We start from the raw sequence: 22,927 nt of genomic DNA on the forward strand, positions 1-22,927 counted from the left end.
AAGAAATCCACCTATAGAAAAGTTTACTTTTTATGAGATGATTTAACTATAATGCCCTTTTTTTAAAAAGTGCTCTGAAATTAAAAATATTAAGAACTAAATTTTACTTGCCTTTAACTTTACTATGGACTATAGAGGTGACAAATTTTAATGATGACTGAACCATGCCAAATGAAAAGAAACATCAGTCATTTAGACAGCTACAATTCAGACACAATAGAGCTTTTAGCTTCAAGCAATAGCATTTTTCCCTTGCCCTTCCCTAACCTCAACTCTATACAAATATGTTCTATTAGGATTAGAAGTAATTAAACCTTAGTAGATCACGTGCATATGATAAGAGAAAATTTCCATCAAATACCATAGTAAAACCAAATATTAATTTTACTTACATTCCATATGAAAGTAAACTATTTAACAAAAAAACACATTTATAACATTTAATACTAAGTATTCAAGAGAAAAATTAAAAGAAACCCAAATGAACCTATACTTTAAAAAGTGAGATCCGTGAAAGCATGGGTTATGTCATTTATCATTACATTCCCTGTGTCTAGAACACAGTCTAAAAACATAATATTCTAAAGAAAAAATATTTCCTAAAGCAAATCTAATTTTCATTAAGTAAAATAATCAATAAGCAGCAAGTGATGCAAAGTACCTTCAGGCACTCCCATCACATTAACATTAAAATCAATTGTTTTAATAATCAAACATAGCAAAAATACAAAAGCAAATAGAAATTATATGTGCCACAGGCCTAGGTGTTGAAGATTTAAGGAGACTCAAATTTCTGCCCACAGACAATATTTCTCATCACCTACAATTCACAGAACCCTGATTATGGTGCTACCATTTTAATCATTATATCATAACAGGTAGATGTGATTATTAAGACTATATTGAACAGCCTTCCACCTAGTATCACAAATCCATGCAGTGAACAAGAAACTGAAACCTAAACAAACATACCTACAAGAGAGGACTTTCATTTAGTTTTCTCCTCTTAATTTATTGTCAGTTTGTCTTTATTAACTCATTGAACATAAACTGGAATTATGTACCTAGTGTCATCCAGAATACAAAGGAAAATTAGACACAAAAACCGTCCTTAAGGAACTTAAAATCTAGCCAGAAACATAAGGCAAGTAACTAAATAACAAACGTACATGCAGGAAATACTGAAGGCTTTTACAGAGTATAAATAATGTGCTGTGATATTGCAGAAAAAGGAAAAATGCCTTCCAGCTGGGGAAAGCAAAGCATGCTTCACAGAGGAGGTAGCAATTGAGATAGATCTCACTTGAGGAATGAGTAGGATCTGAACATGAAAAGTGGAAGACACAGGAAGGGGCACAGAGTTTGTTTTCAACAAATATTTACTTTCTACTGAATCTTTCATTATCTTTTGGCATGGTACAAATAGCTATTACCATCTGCTTTTTAGCATTCTGTGAGGTAAGCTAATATCTTTTTTTCTTTGGCAGTGGTGGTGATAAGAAGGGGTTGTCATATTTTCTGCAAAGTCTGGGTGTTTCCTTTCCCATAGTGTTGCACACCCCAGGTAGCACCAGAAAAGGAAAACACCTTCATATGCTTTTACCGTAATTCTTTGAGAACAACTGGTCTTACCACGTTTGCTAAATTTGCTTTATTTAAAATGTTAATCTATATTTGTGCCTTAGTAATAAACCACGTTTAAGAAAACTACAGAAAAGACTATACCTTGTATATAAATTGATTTTCTTTTCAAGGGTTTTCTTCTACTTAACATTTAGGTGAAAATACAACACAATGTTTTTTGGGGTTTTTTTTGCGGTACGCGGGCCTCTCACTATTGGTGGCCTCTCCCGTTGCGGAGCACAGGCTCCGGACGCGCAGGCTCAGCGGCCATGGCTCACGGGCCCAGCCGCTCCACGGCATGTGGGATCTTCCCGGACCGGGGCACGAACCCGTATCCCCTGCATTGGCAGGCGGACTCTCAACCACTGAGCCACTGTTAGGGAAGCCCTAACGCAATGGTTTTTTAAAAATACTAAATATAACTACCAAAATAGTCTTGACAAAACCCATGCAAACTAAAGCTAAACACAGCTCTTAAGGCAGAAGAATCAATATTTTTGAAACGCAAGATCAACAATGCTTTAATACAGCTGTCAGAGCTAAAAGATCTGGAGCTAAAAGCTCACTAACTGGGAATTCTTACTTGAGTCTGCAGTCCTCCACATAATCCACCTGGTTTTCAACTTCACATGAACAACCTCTACCCAGTATCACAAATGTGAACAATGAACAAGAAACAATAACTTAAACACACATACAAGAAAGCACTTGTTTATTTTCCTCCACCTAGTTTGAATATAGAATTTTTTAAAAATAGCTTGTGGGTCACACAATGTACATTGTATATACCTACTATTAATAGGAAATACAAAACATACACATATATTTCATTTTAACATGTAAATTTGCAAAGTGTGCATGAAAAGAAGACTTTAATACTATTAAGTATCAATACATATTCAAAATTCTCTTCTGAATTTTTATTTTTGACAAATGCTTTTCAACTTATTTCTTGGGCTTTATTAAGGATATTAAAGCTTATTACTCCCATTTCAAAGGCACTCCATGTTACCAATTTTCTCTTTAAAATAAAAATTGGAAACTTAGTTGAAAAGGAATTGAATACTTCAATATCATGTAGAAATGACTCTGGGGGACTTACAGTTCCACATGTGAGGAACTTGGAAGTTACCACCCCCAACCTAACAATTAAAAAGCTGAACAAACTGAAAATCCAACAACTCTTCTTGGAGACAGGGCAAACCACTTCCCCCAAGACTGGAGAAACAGACTAACAAATACAAGAGAGTCACAGCTTACCTCAGTAGAGACGCAGAGTAGAAACCGTGGCGACCAGTGCCAGAGTAGGAAAACCTGAACTGTAACCGACTGAACTGCAGGAGGCTCAGTGTGGACAAATTTGAGAGTTAAAAACACCAGTCATAAGGGGACCCTCACACTTTTGTGAGTTTTACCTCCAGGAGCTTAAGTAGGTTCTCCCAATAAATATCAGAGAAAAATCTCCTGTGCTTCCAAGCAGGGAGAAGGGAACAGGAACCATTTTCAAATAAGCCAGAGCACTCTGTTCTTAATAAGACCTGCCCTCAGGGGAAGCTAGTTAACTAGAGCCTAACCTGCTGGGGTTATTATGAGAGCCTAATTGGTCTGGAATAACCCAACTCCAGCCTGCTTTAGCCATCTTGCCCCACCTACTTGAGTTGAAAACAACTGAGAAACACCTGCAAAGTTCACAGTGCAGAGACATAGGCTCACTGGAAGACCGAGACCAAACCATAGGACTATAAACTGCTTCCCTTCCTGCAATACCTCATCATCACGTTACTAAAGTCCTATTTACAGCAGTTCCTTTTATCCAGTACACCATGTAAAACTATCAAGAAAAATATTACAAAACAGAACATTGTAAATCAACTATACTCCAATAAAAATTAATTTTAAAAAATTACAGAACATACTAAAAGGCAAAAAGCACAGTTTGAAGAAACAAAGCAAGCATCAGAACCAAACATAGATGTTGGAATTATCAAACCAGGAATTCAAAACAACTATGATTAATATGCTAAGGGCTCTAATGGACAAAGTAGACAGCAGGTAAAACCAGATGGGCAATGTAAGCAGAGAGATGGAAATCCTAAGAAAGAACCAACATGAAATGCTATAGATTTAAAGAAACAAACAAACTCACACTGTAACAGAAATGAAGAATGCCTTTGATAGGCGTATTAGTAGATAGGACATGGCTGAGGAAAGAATCTCTGAGTTTGAGGATGTATCAGTAGAAACCTCCAAAAACTGAAAAGCAAAGAGAAGACTGGAAAAAAACAAACAAACAAAAACAACCAGAACAGAATATCCAAGGACTGTGGACAACCACAGAAGGCATAACATACACATAATGGGGATACCAGAAGGAGAAGAAAAAAAGGAACAGAGGAAATACCTGCAACAATGACTGAGAACTTCCCCCAAATTAATGTCAGACACCAAATAATAAATTCAGTAAGCTCAGAGAAAATTAGGCAGGATAAATGCCAAAAAAACTACACCTAAGCATATCATTTTCAAACTACAGAAAAGCAAAGGTAAGGAAAAAATCCTGAAAGAAGCCGAAGGAGAAAAATAATTTCTTGAACTAGCCTCCTTAATTATTTATGCTCCTTAATCTTCAACAGTAATGGTACTGTCTTCCAATACACATATTTTTGTTGTTTTAAGCATTACTTTTTCAATCTTTTACTTTACATACAGTGAAATTTAGTTTTAAGGGGTTTGAAAACTGCACAGAGTCGTGTACTACCACCCAGTATCATGATACAGAATCGTTCCATCACCAAAAATATTCTTTTGTTTTGTCCTTCTGTAATCAACTCCTCCTCCACCTTCAATCTCAGGCAACCAGTGATCTGTTCTCCCATCCCCTACAGTTTGGGCTTTTGCAGAATGTCATATAAATGGAATCACAATGTTTAGACTCATAGGGGTTCACTGAGCTTTATGAATGTGTAAATGTATGTCCACCAAATTTGGAAGTTGGCAGCCATTATTTCTTCAAATATTTTTTCTTCACAAATCTCTTTGTCTTCTCCTCTAGGATATTTATGACACAAATGTTAGACCTTTGCTATTGTCCTTCAGGTCCTTAAGCTCTGTTCATTTTCTTCAGTCTTCCCTTATTGTTCAGATTGTACAACTACTATCGAGCTTTCTTCAACTTTTCTTTCCTCTATCTTCACTCTGCTATTGAAATCATCTAATGAATATTTAGTTATTTTAACATTTAATATTAATATTTGAGTTATTTTAATTTTCTGTCCCCAAATTTCAATTTGGTTCTTTTTACAGTTTCTTTTTCTTGTCTGGGAACTTCAATCTTTCCACTCATTTCAAAAGTGCTTACACACTTTTACACAGGGTTACACAGTGTTTTATAGTGTTTACACAGGGTTATAATAGCTGCTCTGAGAACTTTTTATTGTAATTCCAACATCAAAGTAATTGCAGAATTGGTACCTGTTGATCGCTGTTTTCCCTACAATTGGTTATGATCTCCCTAGTTCTTGGTATGTCAAATACTTTTGGAGACTTGAGACTTGTATTTTGATACTCTTAATCATGTTCAAGACTCTTGGTCCTCTGTAGAACTGATTTCTTGTTGTTTTTAATGCTGTTTTGTCATTGTTGTAGGCAATCAACCCTGTTATGTTCCAACCACAAGTCCCAACCCACCGTCTGTGGGCTGTGATTTCAATACCATTTTCAGTTTCCCAAGTCTTTTCAGTGCTGTTCAATCTCTCCCCATATGTGCCACCAAAGGGCAGTGGTCTATGCTATAGTTTAGTTCTCAAAGCCTTAATGCTTCCTCAAACAAGTTCCACACATGCTTAGCTGAGGAGTGAATTTCAGACTTCATACACAGATTTAAGTCATCTTTTTCTCTATCTCCTGCCTCTCCATGGTTTTCCCCGCAGTCTGTCTCCCATTTCCCTTTTCTCAATCCTCTGTCTACATTGGGTGTTTTGGTTCCCCATTCTGTCGCATGTTTCCTGCAATCACAACTGCCTCAGGGGTAAAGTGGCAAGGAAAAAAAGGAAGTGAAAAATAACAAATATTCTCTCCACACTCACTGGACTACAGGAGTCCCTTTTTCCAGTTTCTCTGGTCAAAGAGGAAGATTATCTTTCAGTTATAAATGGGTGCATAGCAGCACTGCCACTACTGCCACCACCACTGGAGGACAGCCTCATGATTGGGGCCTGCACTACTGTCCCACCAGAAAAATAAAACCAAAATATAAAACAAAAAGAAAATGGTGATTTTCTGCACAGTCTCCTTTATGCAGGGGTCCTCCTTTCCAGTTCTCTGACCATACACAGAGGAAGAGGGGTTTTCTCTTAGAGCTTTTTCTGCCTGGATCCATTGTGGGGATCAAGAATAGGGGAGTCCCTAGAGTCCAAGCTAGGAGATAAAGGATGGTAGGTGGAAGGGAAAAGGAAACTCACTGCTATCAGTCACATGTCCAGTTTTGACCTCCTTCCCTAAACCTCCCACGATTATTTACTCTTTATAGAGATCACAGATAGTTGCTTTATGTATTCTTTTCAGAGTTTTTAGTTGTAATCAGTAAGAGAGATAGGCTGTGTTTCCTCCATCTTAGCAGAACCAGAACCACAAAATTTCCAGAAATAAAACCCTAACATTTATAGTCAATTGATTTGTGACAAAGGTGTCAAAGCAATTCAACAGGCAAAGAAGAGTTCTTTCAACAAATACTGCTGGGACAATTGGATATCCATATGCAAAATAAATACACGAAACTTTGCCTCACACTGTACGCAAAAGCCAACTCAAAACGGATCACAGATCTAAATGTAAAACCAAAGATTATAAAACTTTTAGAAGAAAACATAGGAGAAAATCTTTGTGACCCTGGGTTAGGTTAGAAAAGATTTCTTGGATATGATACCAAAAAAAAAAAAAGAATGAACTGAACTTCATCAAAATTTAGAGCTTTTCAAAGAGCACTACTTAGAAAGACAGGCCACAGACTGAGAAAAAATATTTTCAGATCATATATTTAATGAGAGATTTGTATCCAGATTTTTTTTTAATCACCTCCTACAACTCAACAGTGAGAAACAAACAATATAAAACTGGGCAAAAGATTTTAACAGATATTTCATCAACGATATAAAAATGACTAATAAGCACATCAAAAGATACCCAACATCATTAGTCATTAGGGAAATGTAAATTACAATCACAATGAGATACTGCAACATAATTCGAGAATGGCTATAATCAAAAAGACTGATAATACCAAATGTTGGCAAAGATGTTGACAAACTGGCCTCCTGTCCATTGCCACTGGGAATGTAAAATGATACAGCAACTTTTTCTTTAAAAGTTACTCATATGACCTAGCAATTCCACTCTTTGGTATCAACCCAAGAGACATTAAAACATATGTCAACACACAGACTTCTATGCAAATGCTCACAGAAGTATTATTCATAATAGCCCCAAACTGGAAACTATCCAAATGTTCATTAACTGGCTAACAGATCAACAAAATATTATCCATACAAGAGAATACTATTCAGTCATGAAAAGGGGAAAAAACTGATATGGAGGAAACTCAAAACCATGCTAAGTGAAAAGAAGTCAGAAATGAAAGAGTATATACTATATAATTCCATACATATGAAAATTTCAGAAAAAGCAAATCTATAGATTGTGCTATAATAAGAGTATATCTGCACTTTGTTCCCAGTTCCTGGTACACAGCTTGAAACATCCTTGGAATTTCCTGAGTGACAGGAGTGTCTGTTAAGCTAATGAAGTGATTCATAGTGTTAGGATCAGGGCTCACCACCAGAAAGACCAACCACATCATTTAACACAAATCTTCTCTTTTCTGATCTGCCACATCCCTACTGAACCACCACAAACAATACTTGTCTCTACATAGCAAACTCATCTATTGAGAACACAGCCAAGAGTTAACAAAGAAAGGAAAAAAGATGTACAAACAAAATGGTAAAAATTATATTTGGACACACGTATGTGTAAAAAATTGAATTTCTTTGGAAATTCAAAATGTTTAAATTACTTGCTGCTGAATTCACCCCAATACTACATGCAAAATTCCTGTGGTATGCTTTGTACAAAGAAACATTTTCTGTATGTCTAAAGACTTTATTTTTTAAAGAGGGCCTGCACGTTTAATGCTCTCAACCACATTTAGCTATATAACCAAAGTAGGCAAGTTTCAGTTCAGTGGGGAGGTAGTTGGAACTGGCCTTACCCATGTGGAAATAATTGCTTTCCTGGCCTAAAGCTCTTCCTATTAGGATCAAAACAAACTGATGTTATCTTAAGAACTCTTGCAATTTTTGAAAAATAAAACCTAAGTGTTCCATAGTTCCAGATATTATCCAGATATTGTTTGTTTTGTTTAAGGACAAAATTATGGCACATTTATTTTTGTATTTAAATCAGAAGCAGAGTTATTATTATGAAGACAGTAAGGGCATTTTGAAAGATAATTATCTCAGTATAGAAAGGCACATACAGAATTGGTATAGACAAGGCCACCAAGCTTAAACACTGCGATCTGATGTTTTTAAAACCTTACTTTGGCCCTTGGCCTTCTCTGCACCAGAATTTTCCAAATAAACTGTTCACCAAGAATATGAAATAATGCCACAGAACATAACATGATGAGCCATTTAAAGTAGATTTAGTAACAAAGACAAAATATTCCAGGAAGAATAAAATATAAATTCTGAAGCTCAATGTTTTACAATGCCACTGGCATGGATTCTAAATTTTCTAAGCACCTGCCAAAATATAACATGTTGTTTTGTTTCATGGAATTGGAAAACTGAAAAAAAAAAAATGAAGATGTTACTTAGACCAGTCTTCTGCCTCTGGCAGTATCTATACCACCCAGATAGTTGGCTAATAAGAAATACAACTTTTTAAAAATGAGCAAGATAGCAGACCTACAACCTCTTTGAAGTCTCTTAATGTTTCGCCACCTTGAAATCATGACCAGTGGCTCCAGTTATCTCAAACTTTCTGTCCTGCAATCAAAACTCATTTCTTCCCACCTCATCAGAGATAGGTTTGGGACTTCTTTGTATATAACCCGCTTCTTATAAATACTCCCTAGGCCTTAACCTTTCTCTAAATCCTTTTCCATAATTATTTCGTTTCTCCTTCTCAGGATGTTATCCATTTTCCCCATATTTGATTTTTTATATTTTTTAAAGCTATATTCTACTTGCTTCTTGAAAGGAAAAACGTCATAATAACTTTTCTAGGCTAAATTCTAATAGATTACAGTCATCTGTCAATATCCTTGGGGGATTGGTTCCAGAACCACCACGGATACCAAAATCCACAGATGCTCAAGTTCCTTCAATAAAATGGCCCTAGTACAGTCAGCCCTACATATATGCGGATGCAGAAACCATGGACACTGAGGTCCAACTGTATTGGTATGGTTTATCAACATGTTTAGAATGAGGAAATCACTCCCAGAAGAACAAAACAATAAACTTGCAAACATTATTTGGGAACACTCTAAAGTGGTCAGAATTCTTTTTTTTTTTTCCATTAATGATATGGGGATATGACAGGAAACTAGTCAAGTTAACAAAGAGTATATTTCAATGGCAATAGACATGTGTAAAGTATCTTAATATTTTCTTCCTGATAAAATACAATACATAAATCAGAGGTCTTATCATAGAAGAGATAATCCAATTTTCCTTGACAGGATCAACTGAGCCTTGGTCTGCATTTCTGGGAGGTCAGTGTCTAGTCATTCTCAATGGGACTTTTGCCCAACTAAGACTTGGAATTATCTTGGAATTACCTAAGTTTTCACTACATAATGACTTTACTTTGTTTTTTTAATAGGATTCTTATGTCTATTTGTATATGTCAGTTTTTCTACCATTGCACTTCCCCTTGCTATATTTATTCTACTTATAGAAACAAAATCATGATCAACAGAATTTGATTGAGTAGTGAACTTAAAGTCTGTAACTAAACATATACTGTGTATTTCTGAGCTACTGGCACTAGACAGCAGAGGGCACTGGTAATATATGCTGACCCAAATATCTTGAGTCCCATAGGAAGGAAATGATCATTTAAAAGTACCAGTAACATTGCTATTAGCATATCTATGGTCCCAAAATATCTGTCTTTCATTACCAACTGTTAGTTCACACTCTGTTATAAATAACCACAATCCAGAGATGCCTATATACTCACTCCAATATAGAAAATACTTCATCATATTTAATTAAATAACAAATAGCTATCATTTAATACAGGCTAAATCCTAACAGGCTTATATTGCGTTATTATGCTAGCTGCTTTATAAATGTATTTCTCATAGAGTAATGTATAAAGTGGATGCTTTTATTACTAATTAAAGAAGCCGACGCTGTGTGGCAAGGTCCTAAGTGGCAGGTTTATGGACTCAGCCACTCCTGAGAGCTTAAACCATATTAGTCTTATTTACAGTTAAAACCCAGCACTTAGCATAGTGCCTGGCACTCAATTAATATTTAGGGAAGAAAGAGCGGGGGAAGGGACTCTAGATCTGATAACAGTGCCACGTGTCACATCTGCCTTTAAGATGCTCTTTTTTTTTTTTTTTTTTTTTTTAAAGAAGATAGAATTTATTAGAGGGAAGGGTCACTGCCAGAAGAGCGGGCCAACTTCCTAGTAGTCTGGGAGAGTCGAGCCCGAACATGTGCTATTTTTTTTTTTTTTAAACATCTTTATTTGAGTATAACTGTTTTACAATAGTGTGTTAGTTTCTCCTTTACAACAAAGTGAATCAGTTATACATATACATATGTTCCCATATCTCTTCCCTCTTGTGTCACCCTCCCTCCCACCCTCCCTATCCCACCCCTCTAGGTGGTCACAAAGCACAGAGGTGAACTCCCTGTGCTATGCAGCAGCTTCCCACTAGCTATCTAATTTCCTTTTGGTAGTGTGTATATGTCCCTGCCACTCTCTCACATCGTCACAGCTTACCCCTCCCCCTCCCCATATCCTCAAGTCCATGCTCTAGTAGGTCTGTGTTTTATTCCAGTCCTAATAAGTATTTGCTCATTTGATTAGATTTTACAAGCCACTAGTTACTGGCATAGTACTAGGCATTAGGCCTCAGAGACTTCACTATAAGAAATACTAATACTTTGCTTATTAAAGACATATATTTCCTCAGGTGGTATTAAAAGATAAATAGTATAAAAAATTTAATTGAGAAAAAAACAAATACAATTTTAAAAATATAAATAAAAGTTTATTTCTAGGTTTCCTTATATAGTTTGCGTTCAAAAAAAGAAAATACTTGGTTTAAGTATCATATTAAACTGAATATAATTTTTAACATAATTTCAACAGTGTTAGAGATATATCTAATATCTTAATAGTCAATTAACTTTGTGACTAAGAGTAAATATTATATATGTAAATTTCATAGACTCTTCAAGTATTCCTTAATTCAAGAAAAAAGTTGTTACAAATTATATCATTATATTAGGAACTTCATGATTTGGGGATAATATAGCCCTAGTATTTATAGATATATATTTATATATATATGTGTATATATATATATATATATATATATATAAATCTACAAAGATATTTATGATTATACTTAAACTGAGGGCCTCACTGCAACAATCACAAAAATGAAATATTCTTTATGACTCATTTAAAAAGCATGCTCCAGAAAGGCAAAAAAAGGTTTCCATTCTAATAAAACATACAGAATACCTAATACCATACAGTAACATAAAACAAAAGTAAATACTGTGTCTAATCCCACATCCATCTTTCCAAAACATCAACAAACCATGCTACCGTATTCTACTTTATATATAAAAATCTTTAAATACACCTCAGATTTCTTTATTATTTCTTTATCTGTTTTGTCTAACTCAAATTGTACATTCCCTGAGTTCACAGAAGACGTAAGATTGAAAAATACTTCTCTAAAACAGTAATTTACAATAGTGGGTAAGCATTAAAATCAGTAGATGCTTTAATAAATACAGATACTGGAGCCCTAGGCTAAACCTAACAGACAAAGTCTTTGGGGATGGAGCCCATGCACCTATAGTTTACAGAGCTCCATGGGCAATTCTCATGCACAGTCAAGGCTGAGAACCACAAAAAAGAAAGGTTATACAAAGCTGCCTAGAAGCAGAAAATGTTAGAGCTGAACAGGGCTTCCCTGGTGGTGCAGTGGTTGAGAATCTGCCTGCCAATGCAGGGGACACAGGCTCGAGCCCTGGTCTGGGAAGATCCCACATGCCACGGAGCAACTAGGCCCGTGAGCCACAACTACTGAGCCTGCGTGTCTGGAGCTTGTGCTCCGCAACAAGAGAGGTCGCGACAGTGAGAGGCCCGCGCACCACGATGAGGAGTGGCCCCCGCTCTCTGCAATTAGAGAAAGCCCACACACAGAAACAAAGACCCAACATGGCCAAAAATAAATTAATTAATTAAATTTTTTTTAAAAAGCTGAATAGGACCTTAAAGATCATTTAATCAACTCATTTTCCAAAGTATGAATTTGAAATCGTGAGATGGTAAGTAAATTGTCCAAGATCACATAGCTAGCTATTAATGCCAGGAAGAGAACCAGGTCTACTGGCAGGCAGACTAGTGCTCTTTACATCACACAAGGGCTGCCTTCTCCACTTGGGAAGAAGAAATGGTATTCATTCTTGATTATACCACAAGATTAAACAGTATCACAGCATTCATATAGCAAATTCTCAGGGAAATGTGATTTTTTTTAAAAAATACTATCTCCTTTGGAAAAAATGGTGATAAAAGGATCTAAACTGGAAAGCTGTTTTGATGTATAAACGAGCTGAATAATTATAAAGTGCCTGGAAAAGGCACTCAACAAATGTTACTCCCTTTCAACACCACAACCTCCTCCCCCTTCCTTTTTGATTCTACATCAAGACATCTCTCCCAGCTCTCAACTATGTCCCTTTTTACATTGTTTCTAATTGGCAATGCCCTTTGATCTCTTCTTCAATGATGCTCATAAATTTCTCCAAGGCCCAGTTTAAGATGTGCCTTCTAAGAAATCTTCTGAACTAACTTACCTTATTCTAATTATTGTTTCGTCCTTCATTATCTAAATTGCTTATACTTTTAAATCATATACTTGCTTATACCTTCTTTTGAAGCTTCGTAATTGTAATTACTTCCTAGTTGCTTTGTACGTTTTTATTTTCTTCTGTAATTAGAACATAAGCTATCAATGGACTAGAATATAAGCTCCCCAAAGACAAGGATATTGGTCTGTTTTGTTTACTGATAGATCGCAGGCACCTAAAACAATGTCAGGAACATAGGTGCTCAATAAATACTTGTGGTGACTGAACAAACAGGCAAAGATTATTTTTTCTTCTATTCATGAATCTCTCCAACATAAAGACACAGATATGAAACATTAAACATTCTGAAAAAAATGAAGATAGATATGCTTGTTCTTTAGAAAATTCACAGAATTTTTTAAAATTAATAAAGCTATAATAGACGAATCAACTCACTGGCTACAAGAAATCATTTAGCTTCTTCATTACATACTCTCAGTGATTCAATGGATATATAGTGGCAGCTGATACACAGAAGATAAAGGCTTCAATTAAGACCTAGAGTTTGAAATCCCCTTCCTATGGTAAAGAACTGCTTAACTTTGTTCTCTTTTAAAACTCTGAATTAAGAAGACTCTAACGAAAAAACACTAATTTCTGGATTACTCAGGTTTCAAGTTATATAAAATAACAGTACAAAATTTTTCCAATACATAAATTTAAGAGAGCAACTTTATCTTTTTAACAAACAACTTGTTTCACCCTATACATAAGTACCTGGAAAGCTGAAAACAGGATTGTACCTTTCTTGAAAATATTTTAAAAGTACAATTTTTGAGCCAAGCACATTCAATAACTATTTTTGATAGTGATAATTTTACAAGTTAGCCTTCCCAAATAAGGAAACACATTAACTCTGCCCAGTATTACATTAACAACCTAAATGGGAAAAGAATTTGAAAAAGAACAGATACATGTATATGTATAACTGAATCACTTTGCTGTACACCTGAAACTAACACATCGTTAATCAACTATACTCCAATGTAAAATAAAAAGTTAAAAAATTAAAAAAATTTAATTTAAATTAAAAAAAATTCTGCCCCCCCCAAATTACCTGCTTTTTGGCTTATGTAATTTAATCAAAATTTAAAAATCCAGCTACCCTATATATAGGACTGTACAAAGAATACATCAACATGGTTAGGCATTCATTCAGTGACAAAACAGAATTGTGAAGGGTCAATACTTTTTTCTATTCATTTTAAGCCATATACCTCTACACATATGAAAAGATAACAGTGATAATCAGAATGCATTAAAAAACATGGCTGATTACATAATCTCAGAGGTCTTAGCTACTATGCTGTTGCTATTTTTCAACTGTCCAACTATAGGACAATTGAATGATTAGAAAACTCTAGTCTAAGTAAGTGAATTACATTGAGGGAGATTACATTGTATAGTGGAATGAATGGGCTTTGGAGTCAGACTGGGGTTCATATCCCAAGTCTTTCACCTCTTACCTGTCTGATCACAGGCAAAATGTTTAACTTCTCTGAGACTCAGTTTATCTATAAAATGGGCATAAGAATTTCTCCCTTGCAGAGTTATGATGAAGATTTTAAAAGATAATGTATCACTCCTTTGCTTAAATCCTCCAATGATTCATTATAACTTATAAAATAAATTTCAAACTCCTTCAAAAACTACATTCTTCCTTTCAGAGAAAGGAACCATATTTTCTGATCTCAACATTTCTTAAAATATGCAAGCAGAAGTGTCTAATAGGTAGACAAAATACAGGCTTAAAGCAGGAACACAAAGAAGGGAAGACAACAGACAAGCAAAGTTCAGCATCATCAAGCATCCAGATCACAAATTTACTCAAAGACTGCTATCTTTGTAATTTGGATATACCAGTCTTTATTCCTCCTACCTAATATCACTGTCATGGGGTTACTTATTAATCCCCGCTTAACGGATATTTACGCAGTAATGAGCTAAAACAATTTTTCAAATACCCTAGGACAAGTAAACTCCTTACCACTCTCCTCCCTTCGCATATCACAAGTTTTCTAATATTACAAATATGGTGATTTCAGCTTCTGTTTTAAGTAGTCCATTAAACTGTTAACCTTTGCGTTTATCTCCTACTTCTAAAGTAATTCTTTATTATTGGCCGGACACTAAAATTTAGCACATTCCAAGTGAAAGCTGGACTCTAGTTACTTACTTCCAGACTCAACCTTAACTCTCTTTCATGTTTTTCTCCCACGTATTGATGCCACTGTTTCCTCCACCAGAGAGTAAGCTCCTCTAAAGGTAGCCACCAGAGAGTAAGCTCCTCTAAAGGTGGGAACCATATTACATCATCTATTCCCATAGCACTTAGCCTACCATCTCCAAAAAATCTATGCCACTTGCATATATACATATTCAATAATTTCTTTGTTTTGTTTTGTCTTAATTCTCTATTTTCTAAAAGTCAAATAACTAAAACTAATTTCTGGTCTATCCTAGTTACCATTTACTGAATACTTCATCACTCTGTATTTCTTCAATCTACAAAATATCATCATATTTTATCAACTCTAAAATATCATAGACAATTTTAGAGGTGTTAAAATGTGAAAAATAGTAAATGGTGACTATGAGGTGCCACTGATTAGAAGACACATTCCATTTTCAGAGATCTTAAAACACAAGGAAAAAATGTACAAGACAGTGCTTATAAACTTTGTCCTACATTAATACTTGTTAAACAGGTTAGCTACCTGTTGCAATCCCCAGTAATTGGGGGAGAAATGGATCCAAAGCCAGCTGCTTTAACTACTTCCTCTCCATTAAGTAAAATATGTACATATGCAATATGTGTTGATATGCTCAGAAGATTACTTGCAAAACTGTCTTGCATACATTTATTTCCCCAAACTTTTTACAAAACAAGATAAAGTCCAAAAGTTCACTGACCACCTCCATGAAAAATTTCATAGTAATAACTAAAATCTAAAATTCATTTTGACACATTTTAGGCAAATAAATATGTCTGACTTTATTAATGGGAATGTTTTCTTCTCTCAAAATGGCACCACATACTGTAGTTTGTTGAGAATACAAAGAGATGAATTAAGTATTTTTCATAGACAAAATATATATTACAAATTAATACCAAAGAAATTTGCCAATATATGTACAATTAAACATTTAAAGACATATAATTTCCAAATGACTGTGCATTTTCACCTAACAAGCAGATATATCGACTGATAAATTTTATAATCACACAATAATACAGTTTCAAGTGTTTAGGGTATTGAATTATATATATATTACATTAAATAACACAGAACTTGATTCCAGAATAAAAAGCACTGTATTTTATCTGTAAATATTTGCTAGTAGGATAGAAACGGGAACATGGCAATGTGACATTATATTCAACCTCAACCTAAGGATATCTTAGTAAGGGAGTGAATAAAGAAAAAGCAGACAGAGTGGTAATTAGGCCAGTAATAATTTGGTAATGAAAATTTATTTCAGGTAGTAGAGTTTGGTTTTTTTTTAAAGCATTGGTAGGAGTATTTAGAAAAGTCTAAACTTAGACTCTATCAAAATTGGGCCTCAACTATAAGAAAGAACAGACTAAATTCCATTTCTCTCCCTCCCTTCACCCTTCCTTCTGTGATAAATATCAACATTTCAAATTATTTTATGCTGGGAAAGAAGTAGCACATCTGTAGAACATAAAATAGGAAGAAAGAAAGAAGTATGGGATTATGTTCAATAAACATACATATATTTGCAGAAGTTATTATTAAATGTCATTTTCTTCTAAGAGTGAAAACAATTGGTAACCAAAGATTAAAAGGCTCAGAAATTTATATTCAACCCAAGATCTGGTTCTAACATGACTTAAATGAAATAGATTTGTAGATGAGATTTACTCAATACTTTGTACATCAGGTATTCTCAATTTGTTAAAAAAGTATACTATGAATTAAGAATTAATAATTTATCAAAATTCTCATCTTACTTCTCCATTTCTTAACGTTGTGATGGTTCCTCTTGCTACACCCATTCTAAATAGTGTTTCTGTGGCCTGTGAATGTAAAAAAAGCAAAAATATATCATCTGTAATCTGTATTCAACTGTACATCTCAACCCCAAAATGCAAAACATTCAACACTATTATATTTTTTAGGAACTTCTAGAGAAGCATCAATAAGGCACAATAAGCTCTACATTATACTCCAGAAATATCATTTTCAGAACATTTTAATGCTATAAAGAGCCCAAACTGAAATATTTCAAAAGTTATTTAGATCTGCTATTATCACTCAATGCCTATAGTTTCAAATTAGCATGCTTAAATAAGTTTAAAACTTAGTTTGGTTAACAAAGATTAAATAAAAATTTAGTACTTGAATTCAATTCAGAAATTATCATTTATTCTGATTTTTAGTTTCCATCTGCTTTCAGTCCAAATCACTTGACTGGTACTGAAATACTAACAGAAGATAAAGTAATTCAGTGATATCATATATTCAATAACACCTGAAAAGACTTAATGCTTTCTATACACTAACAATGGACCTAAAAGGAACCTAAGAATTTTTTTATAATAGCAGCGAAACAATAAATTAATTAATTTAATTAAAGACATAGGAATAAATTTAACCAAAGAAGCAAAAGGCTTGTTCATTGAAAATTATAAAACACTGCTGAAAGAGATCTGAAAACATAAATAAATGGAAAGACATCCTGTGTTCATGAAGTGGAAGATGTAATATTGTTAAGATGTCAATACTATCCAAAATGATCTATAGAGTCAATGCAATTACTACCAAAATCCCAATGACTTCTTTACAGAAATACAAAAATCCATCCTAAAATTCATATGGAACTCAAAGGCCCCAAATAGCCAAAATAATTTTGAAAAAGAGGAACAAAGTTGGAGGACTCACACCTTCTGATTTCAAAACTTACTTTAAAGCTACAGTAATCATAAAGATATATCATAAAGACAGAAATATAGGCCAATGAAATAGGAGAGAGCCTGAAATAAACCCTTGTATACGGTCTAATGATGTTCTATAAAGGTACCAAGACCATTCTGTGGAGAAAGGACAGTCTTCTTAACAAATGATGCTGGGAAAATACCTGCAAAAGTATGAAGCTGAACTCTTACTTTATACCACACACAAAAATTAACTCAAAAGAGATCAAAGACTAAATGTAAGAGTTAAAACTATAAAACTCTTAGAAGAAAACACATTGTTTTCCATTCATGATTTGGTGTCTGATGAGGACCTGCTTCCTGGTTACTATAGATGATTTTACATGACTATCTTGTTTGTATCCTGACATGGCAGAGAACAAAGAGAAGCAAGCTCTCTCTGCACTCTTACAAGGGAACTAATCCCATGCATAAGGGCTCCTCATCTAATCCTAATTACCTCCCAAAGGCCCCACCTCCTAATACCATAACACTGTGGGGAGAGGGTTTTGACAGGAATTTTGGGGAACACAAATATTCAGTCCATAACAGGAGTATTCCAGTCAGAATGGGCAGTAAGTACAAAGACCAGTAGGTAGGATCATGTTTGGTATGTTCAAAGACAAGTAAAATGGCATGTGAGGCTGAAAGAAAAAGATTACCTGAGAGTCTGACTGAGAAAAGAGAAGATGCAAGTTCCTCTGTTCAATATGTCTTTTATTTTTCAATCTGGTATAAGAGGAATGCATTTCCAACCTTTATTAATCAAAAATATAATTCAAAGTATGCTCTACTAAACAAATTTTTTAAGAATTAGTATATGAACAACAAAAAAAGAGAGAATTTAAATGTAAAAAGTGAATGCACATCTAAAGAAATGCAGAGTGAAGAAGCGATAAGAAACTAGAGGAAACTGTAAGGAAACTGATATACGCATACAAAATCAGTGTGATCAGTGTAACATAAATAGCAGTGTAAACATATTAATTTAGTTATAAGGAAGCAAGTAACAGAAGAAGTAAGGAAAAAGTTACAAGTAGCTGCCTCTGTGTTGTGGGACTCAGGCAGTGGAACAAGTACATAAGAGTACTACTCTTTTTCTACTAGTTTGCAGCATACTATTTGACGGTTTAAACTACTTGTAAATCCTTGATCAAAACTTTTTTTTTTAACTTTTAAAGGAATAAGCAATCCCTAGTATCCAGTTTTGCAAAGAGGTCAAATACTTTACAATTTTAATAGAGTGGTGTATGTAAGAACATAGTTGAGGACTGAATAAGAGAATATAAAGTCAATGTTAAGAGTCAACTCTTTCAAAAAGTTTCACAATAAAAGTGAGGAATGAGACTGAGTTGTTGCCAAAAAGAGCAGAGTTGAGAGAAAATTGACAACAGGATATTTTGAGGATAAAAGACTTAGACAAGTTTTTAATGGATTAGTAGAAGTAGTCAGTAAGATGGAAGAAGTTACAGACACAGGAAGGATAATGGATCCTGACTGAAGGGCATTCCTGCAGAAGACGGTTAAGAGCACACACAGCAATCTGTTAGCTATGTTACATGGGAGATGGTCCAGATATAGGTAAATGCTTTCCTTCCCTCTCCCTTTCCCTCTCTGCATTAGGAGACAGGATTAGAAACAGGAGGGGCATGGGGTTGCTGTTTGATATCTACATGCGGTTAAATAATTAAAAAACTTTTAGGACAAACACTGCTAAATTTGTGATTGCAGCACAACGTTAATATGATTCCAATGCATAATTCACAGAGAGTTAAAATAGGCCACTAATGGGGAGGAAGAAAGGTTATTCATATATGCAAACAAAAAACAAGCGGTAAATGAATGACTTTGCTATGACAGAATTTTACTACAGCATATACAACTAGATGTTGAAAGAATTATTTACAGAAATCTTTATTAAAGGAAAAGAATTTCTCACCACTGATACACTACATATTTTTCTATTCTTAATGATAGGTACATTAAATTACATCTTCCATCTTCCTGTTTCTTTTTAAACCTTATTTAATCTAGTGATGTGATTAAGAGTCCTCAGCTAGGTCAGGTTAGTTACTATATATATTTGAGGACCAAAAGGGAAAAGGCAGAGGCAACAAGCACTTGGGATGAAATACACAACTTCTCCTCTAAACCACATCAAACTACTTACTCTTTTGTGTCTCAAAAACCTGAGGCAGTTTGAAGATCTAATTCTTCTTCTGCACTTTCTCCAGTAGGAAAAGAATACCAAATTCAATCTTTTGTTTCCAACTAAATTGATTTATTTCATGAGCTCTTCCCAGCAACATGTTTAAGGACGTCTCATTCTAACAGCACTCTGTCAGTTCAGCTCAGCTTCCTTTGATTCTATAGGAAAGCACTGGAGTGAACAACATTCTTTGACCTCTACTAAAGAGATTGCTTTTAATTTACTTGTTACCCAAACAACGACTAACAAGTATCCAAAACAATGAGATACAGGGCTAATTCTCAGCATTTGTAAATTTACCACCAGCAAATTCTTCATTGAAATTTTCCTCTCCTTGAGTTTTGATAACAACTAAAATGATTAATACTGAAAACATTCATTAAACATCTTCTGTCACTGGCAGAAAAAAAACCATATGTAGGTCCTCAGTTAAAAACAGGTTATCAAGAGAGACTGCTTTTAAGTAGAGCATTAGATAAAAGTGACGTAGGAGACATGAAATCTAGATGTAAGAAATGCAAAGTTCTGGACTGGATCCTCGTGTTTGTGTGTGCAAATCAAAAAAGAGCCAGAAGGATATACAATGAATTGACAACAGTACTAATCTCTGAGTGGTTTTCTTTATTTTCTAATGTTCCATCATACACATATACTGTTTGGTAACAATAAAAAGAAAAGTAACATTTTTGTAAACTAAAAGATAAAACAGATTTAAAACAGAATTTTGGAACAACGTAAAATGTTATAATACAAGCAATACTACCTTGAGTAGCTCCCAAAGTGAAAATAATCAAAAGTCAATAGAGACTCATGTTATTACAGTTTAATGCTTTTTAATGCATTAAATCAACACAAAATAAGTAAAATTAACAAGAAATATATATTTAATAGACTTTACCTTGAAAAGCAGTATGATTATAAAAACTTGAAAGCATCATATTGAAGAAAGACTTCATTGGGTTAATTTAACATGCAGTTTACAGATATAAATACAAAAGTTGTATTTAGCATATGTTTATTTCCTATTAGTCAAGCAACTAGAATTCTAGTTATCTTATTTCCACTATTTACTATCTGAGCAACCTTAGGCAGGTCATTTAAACTCTCTAAGCTCTGACCTCTGTAAAAAGGTGACAGCTAGGGCTTCCCTGGTGGCGCAGTGGTTGAGAATCTGCCTGCCGATGCAGGGGACACGGGTTCGTGCCCCGGTCCGAGAAGATCCCACATGCCGCGGGGCGGCTGGGCCCGTGAGCCATGGCCGCTGAGCCTGTGCGTCCGGAGCCTGTGCTCCGCAACGGGAGAGGCCACAACAGTGAGGCCCGCATACCACAAAAAAAAAAAAAAAAGGTGACAGCTAATATCAACCTGTTTTCCTGTGGTGGTCAATGCAGGTGTTAACGTATGTGAAAAGCTCTGTAAAGAGCTAGATAAATGTAAAATACTGAATCCAAGGTCTAGTTTAGGACTTCCTGAGATGAAAAGATGTTTCAGAAATACTAATTTTTATGTATTCCCAGCACCTTGAAAAAAAATAACAATATACCATAAAGATTAAGAATGCAGGTTTTAGAGACAGACTGTTTAGTTCAAATTCTAGCTTTGCCATTTGTAAGATGTGTGATCCAAACAAGCAACTTACTTCTTTGAGCTCATTAACAGAATAAGGATAACAATGGTATGGAATTCAAGGAAAAGTGTAAGTGCTCAATAAATGATAATTTTATTACTATTAATATCTCAAAGGAAATGCAGAATTCCAATTCTACCTTAAAAAGTGGTCATCATATTGCAATTACAAATTACATCAGATGGCAATGAAAAAGGTACTATATAAAACAGTCAACCACAATTAGCACATTATGCCCTATGGCTATTTATTTATGCTAAAATTCTTGACAAGACAACCAGAAAAAAAGAAAACTTACATTATTTCAAGAAGATTAATTTAGCAAAAGTCTTCAGAAATCATATGCAATAGTCATTCCCCAGCTGTTTATCCTGGCCATAGAAGAAAAGAGATTTAAATACTGAGGCTTTTCAGCACCAGCTGCTTCCCTCTCTATGCTGATAAAAATACAAAGTAAAAAATAGAAAAACTGAGCATTAGCTATCTGCTTCTCACTAAAGAAGCACTGCATGTTACAAATCTAGTCATATACTTTCAAAATACACAAACGCATTCGCATAGCAACGGAGACCTTTGTGAGGTCCACAAACCATTCTCACTCTCTTTCCTCCAGGCAGCTGCCTACAGGCCACCCCGTTCCAACTCATTAATTACAATTCATAACTTCAGGGCCCATGCACTGCAGCAGCTACAGCACAGGGAGCAAAACCTCTGAGAGAAACTCTTTCTAGTCAGAAAACAGGGAAGAGGGTCCCAAGTGAACCAGAGAATATGTAGGGAATTAATCCCTGGTGGCATTCTGTCTTTTTTTTTCTCTTGACTCTGCCCCAAGGACAGGCCCCAATTATAAGATGAAGCAGCACCAGTGCAGGTAGTTAAAACTGGAAAATAAACTCTGTTTTTCTGGGCAAAAGCATATGGAAAGGGGACCTCTGTAGTACAAAGAAGATAGGAAGAATGCCCATTATTTTTTTCACTCTTTTCTCTACTCACTTTGTCCCAAAGGCAGACACTGAAGAGTGTGTGCAGCTGGGATAGCAGAGCAGGCAACTACAACTCTGAGAGAAATCCTGTCTTTCTGGACAGAGGACCAGAAAGAGGAGACCCCATGAAGCACAGAATAAAGAGGCAATCCCTGAAAGGAAGAGCTGGAAAAGGAAATCTCTTAACTAAATCTGTGTTTGAACTGGCACAAATACAGAGCTCACCCCTCACCAGCGTACGCATGGAACAGACCCAAGTAGCAAAGCGAAGGCTTTCAGGGCAAAACTACAATTAAAACTACCACCCAAGTCCCAGCATGGCCCATGAGTGGCACACAGTCAGGACAGACGCAAAGCAACATAGGAAAG

The 22,927-nt window shown here is 35.0% G+C and overlaps 1 protein-coding gene across 4 annotated transcripts in view; it reads right to left on the minus strand.

Moving 5' to 3' along the window:
• Positions 1-22,927, minus strand: part of TMEM135 (transmembrane protein 135) — a 261,388-nt gene that overhangs the window by 127,428 nt on the left and 111,033 nt on the right. For all 4 annotated transcript variants that reach the window (XM_067038309.1, XM_059068511.2, XM_067038311.1 and 1 more), the window contains exon 5: positions 16,777-16,842. In XM_067038309.1, the coding sequence (XP_066894410.1) occupies positions 16,777-16,842 (66 nt within the window). The remainder of the gene's footprint in view (positions 1-16,776; positions 16,843-22,927) is intronic.

Source organism: Kogia breviceps, chromosome 7 (genome assembly GCF_026419965.1).
Source record: "Kogia breviceps isolate mKogBre1 chromosome 7, mKogBre1 haplotype 1, whole genome shotgun sequence".
NCBI lineage: Eukaryota > Metazoa > Chordata > Mammalia > Artiodactyla > Physeteridae > Kogia > Kogia breviceps.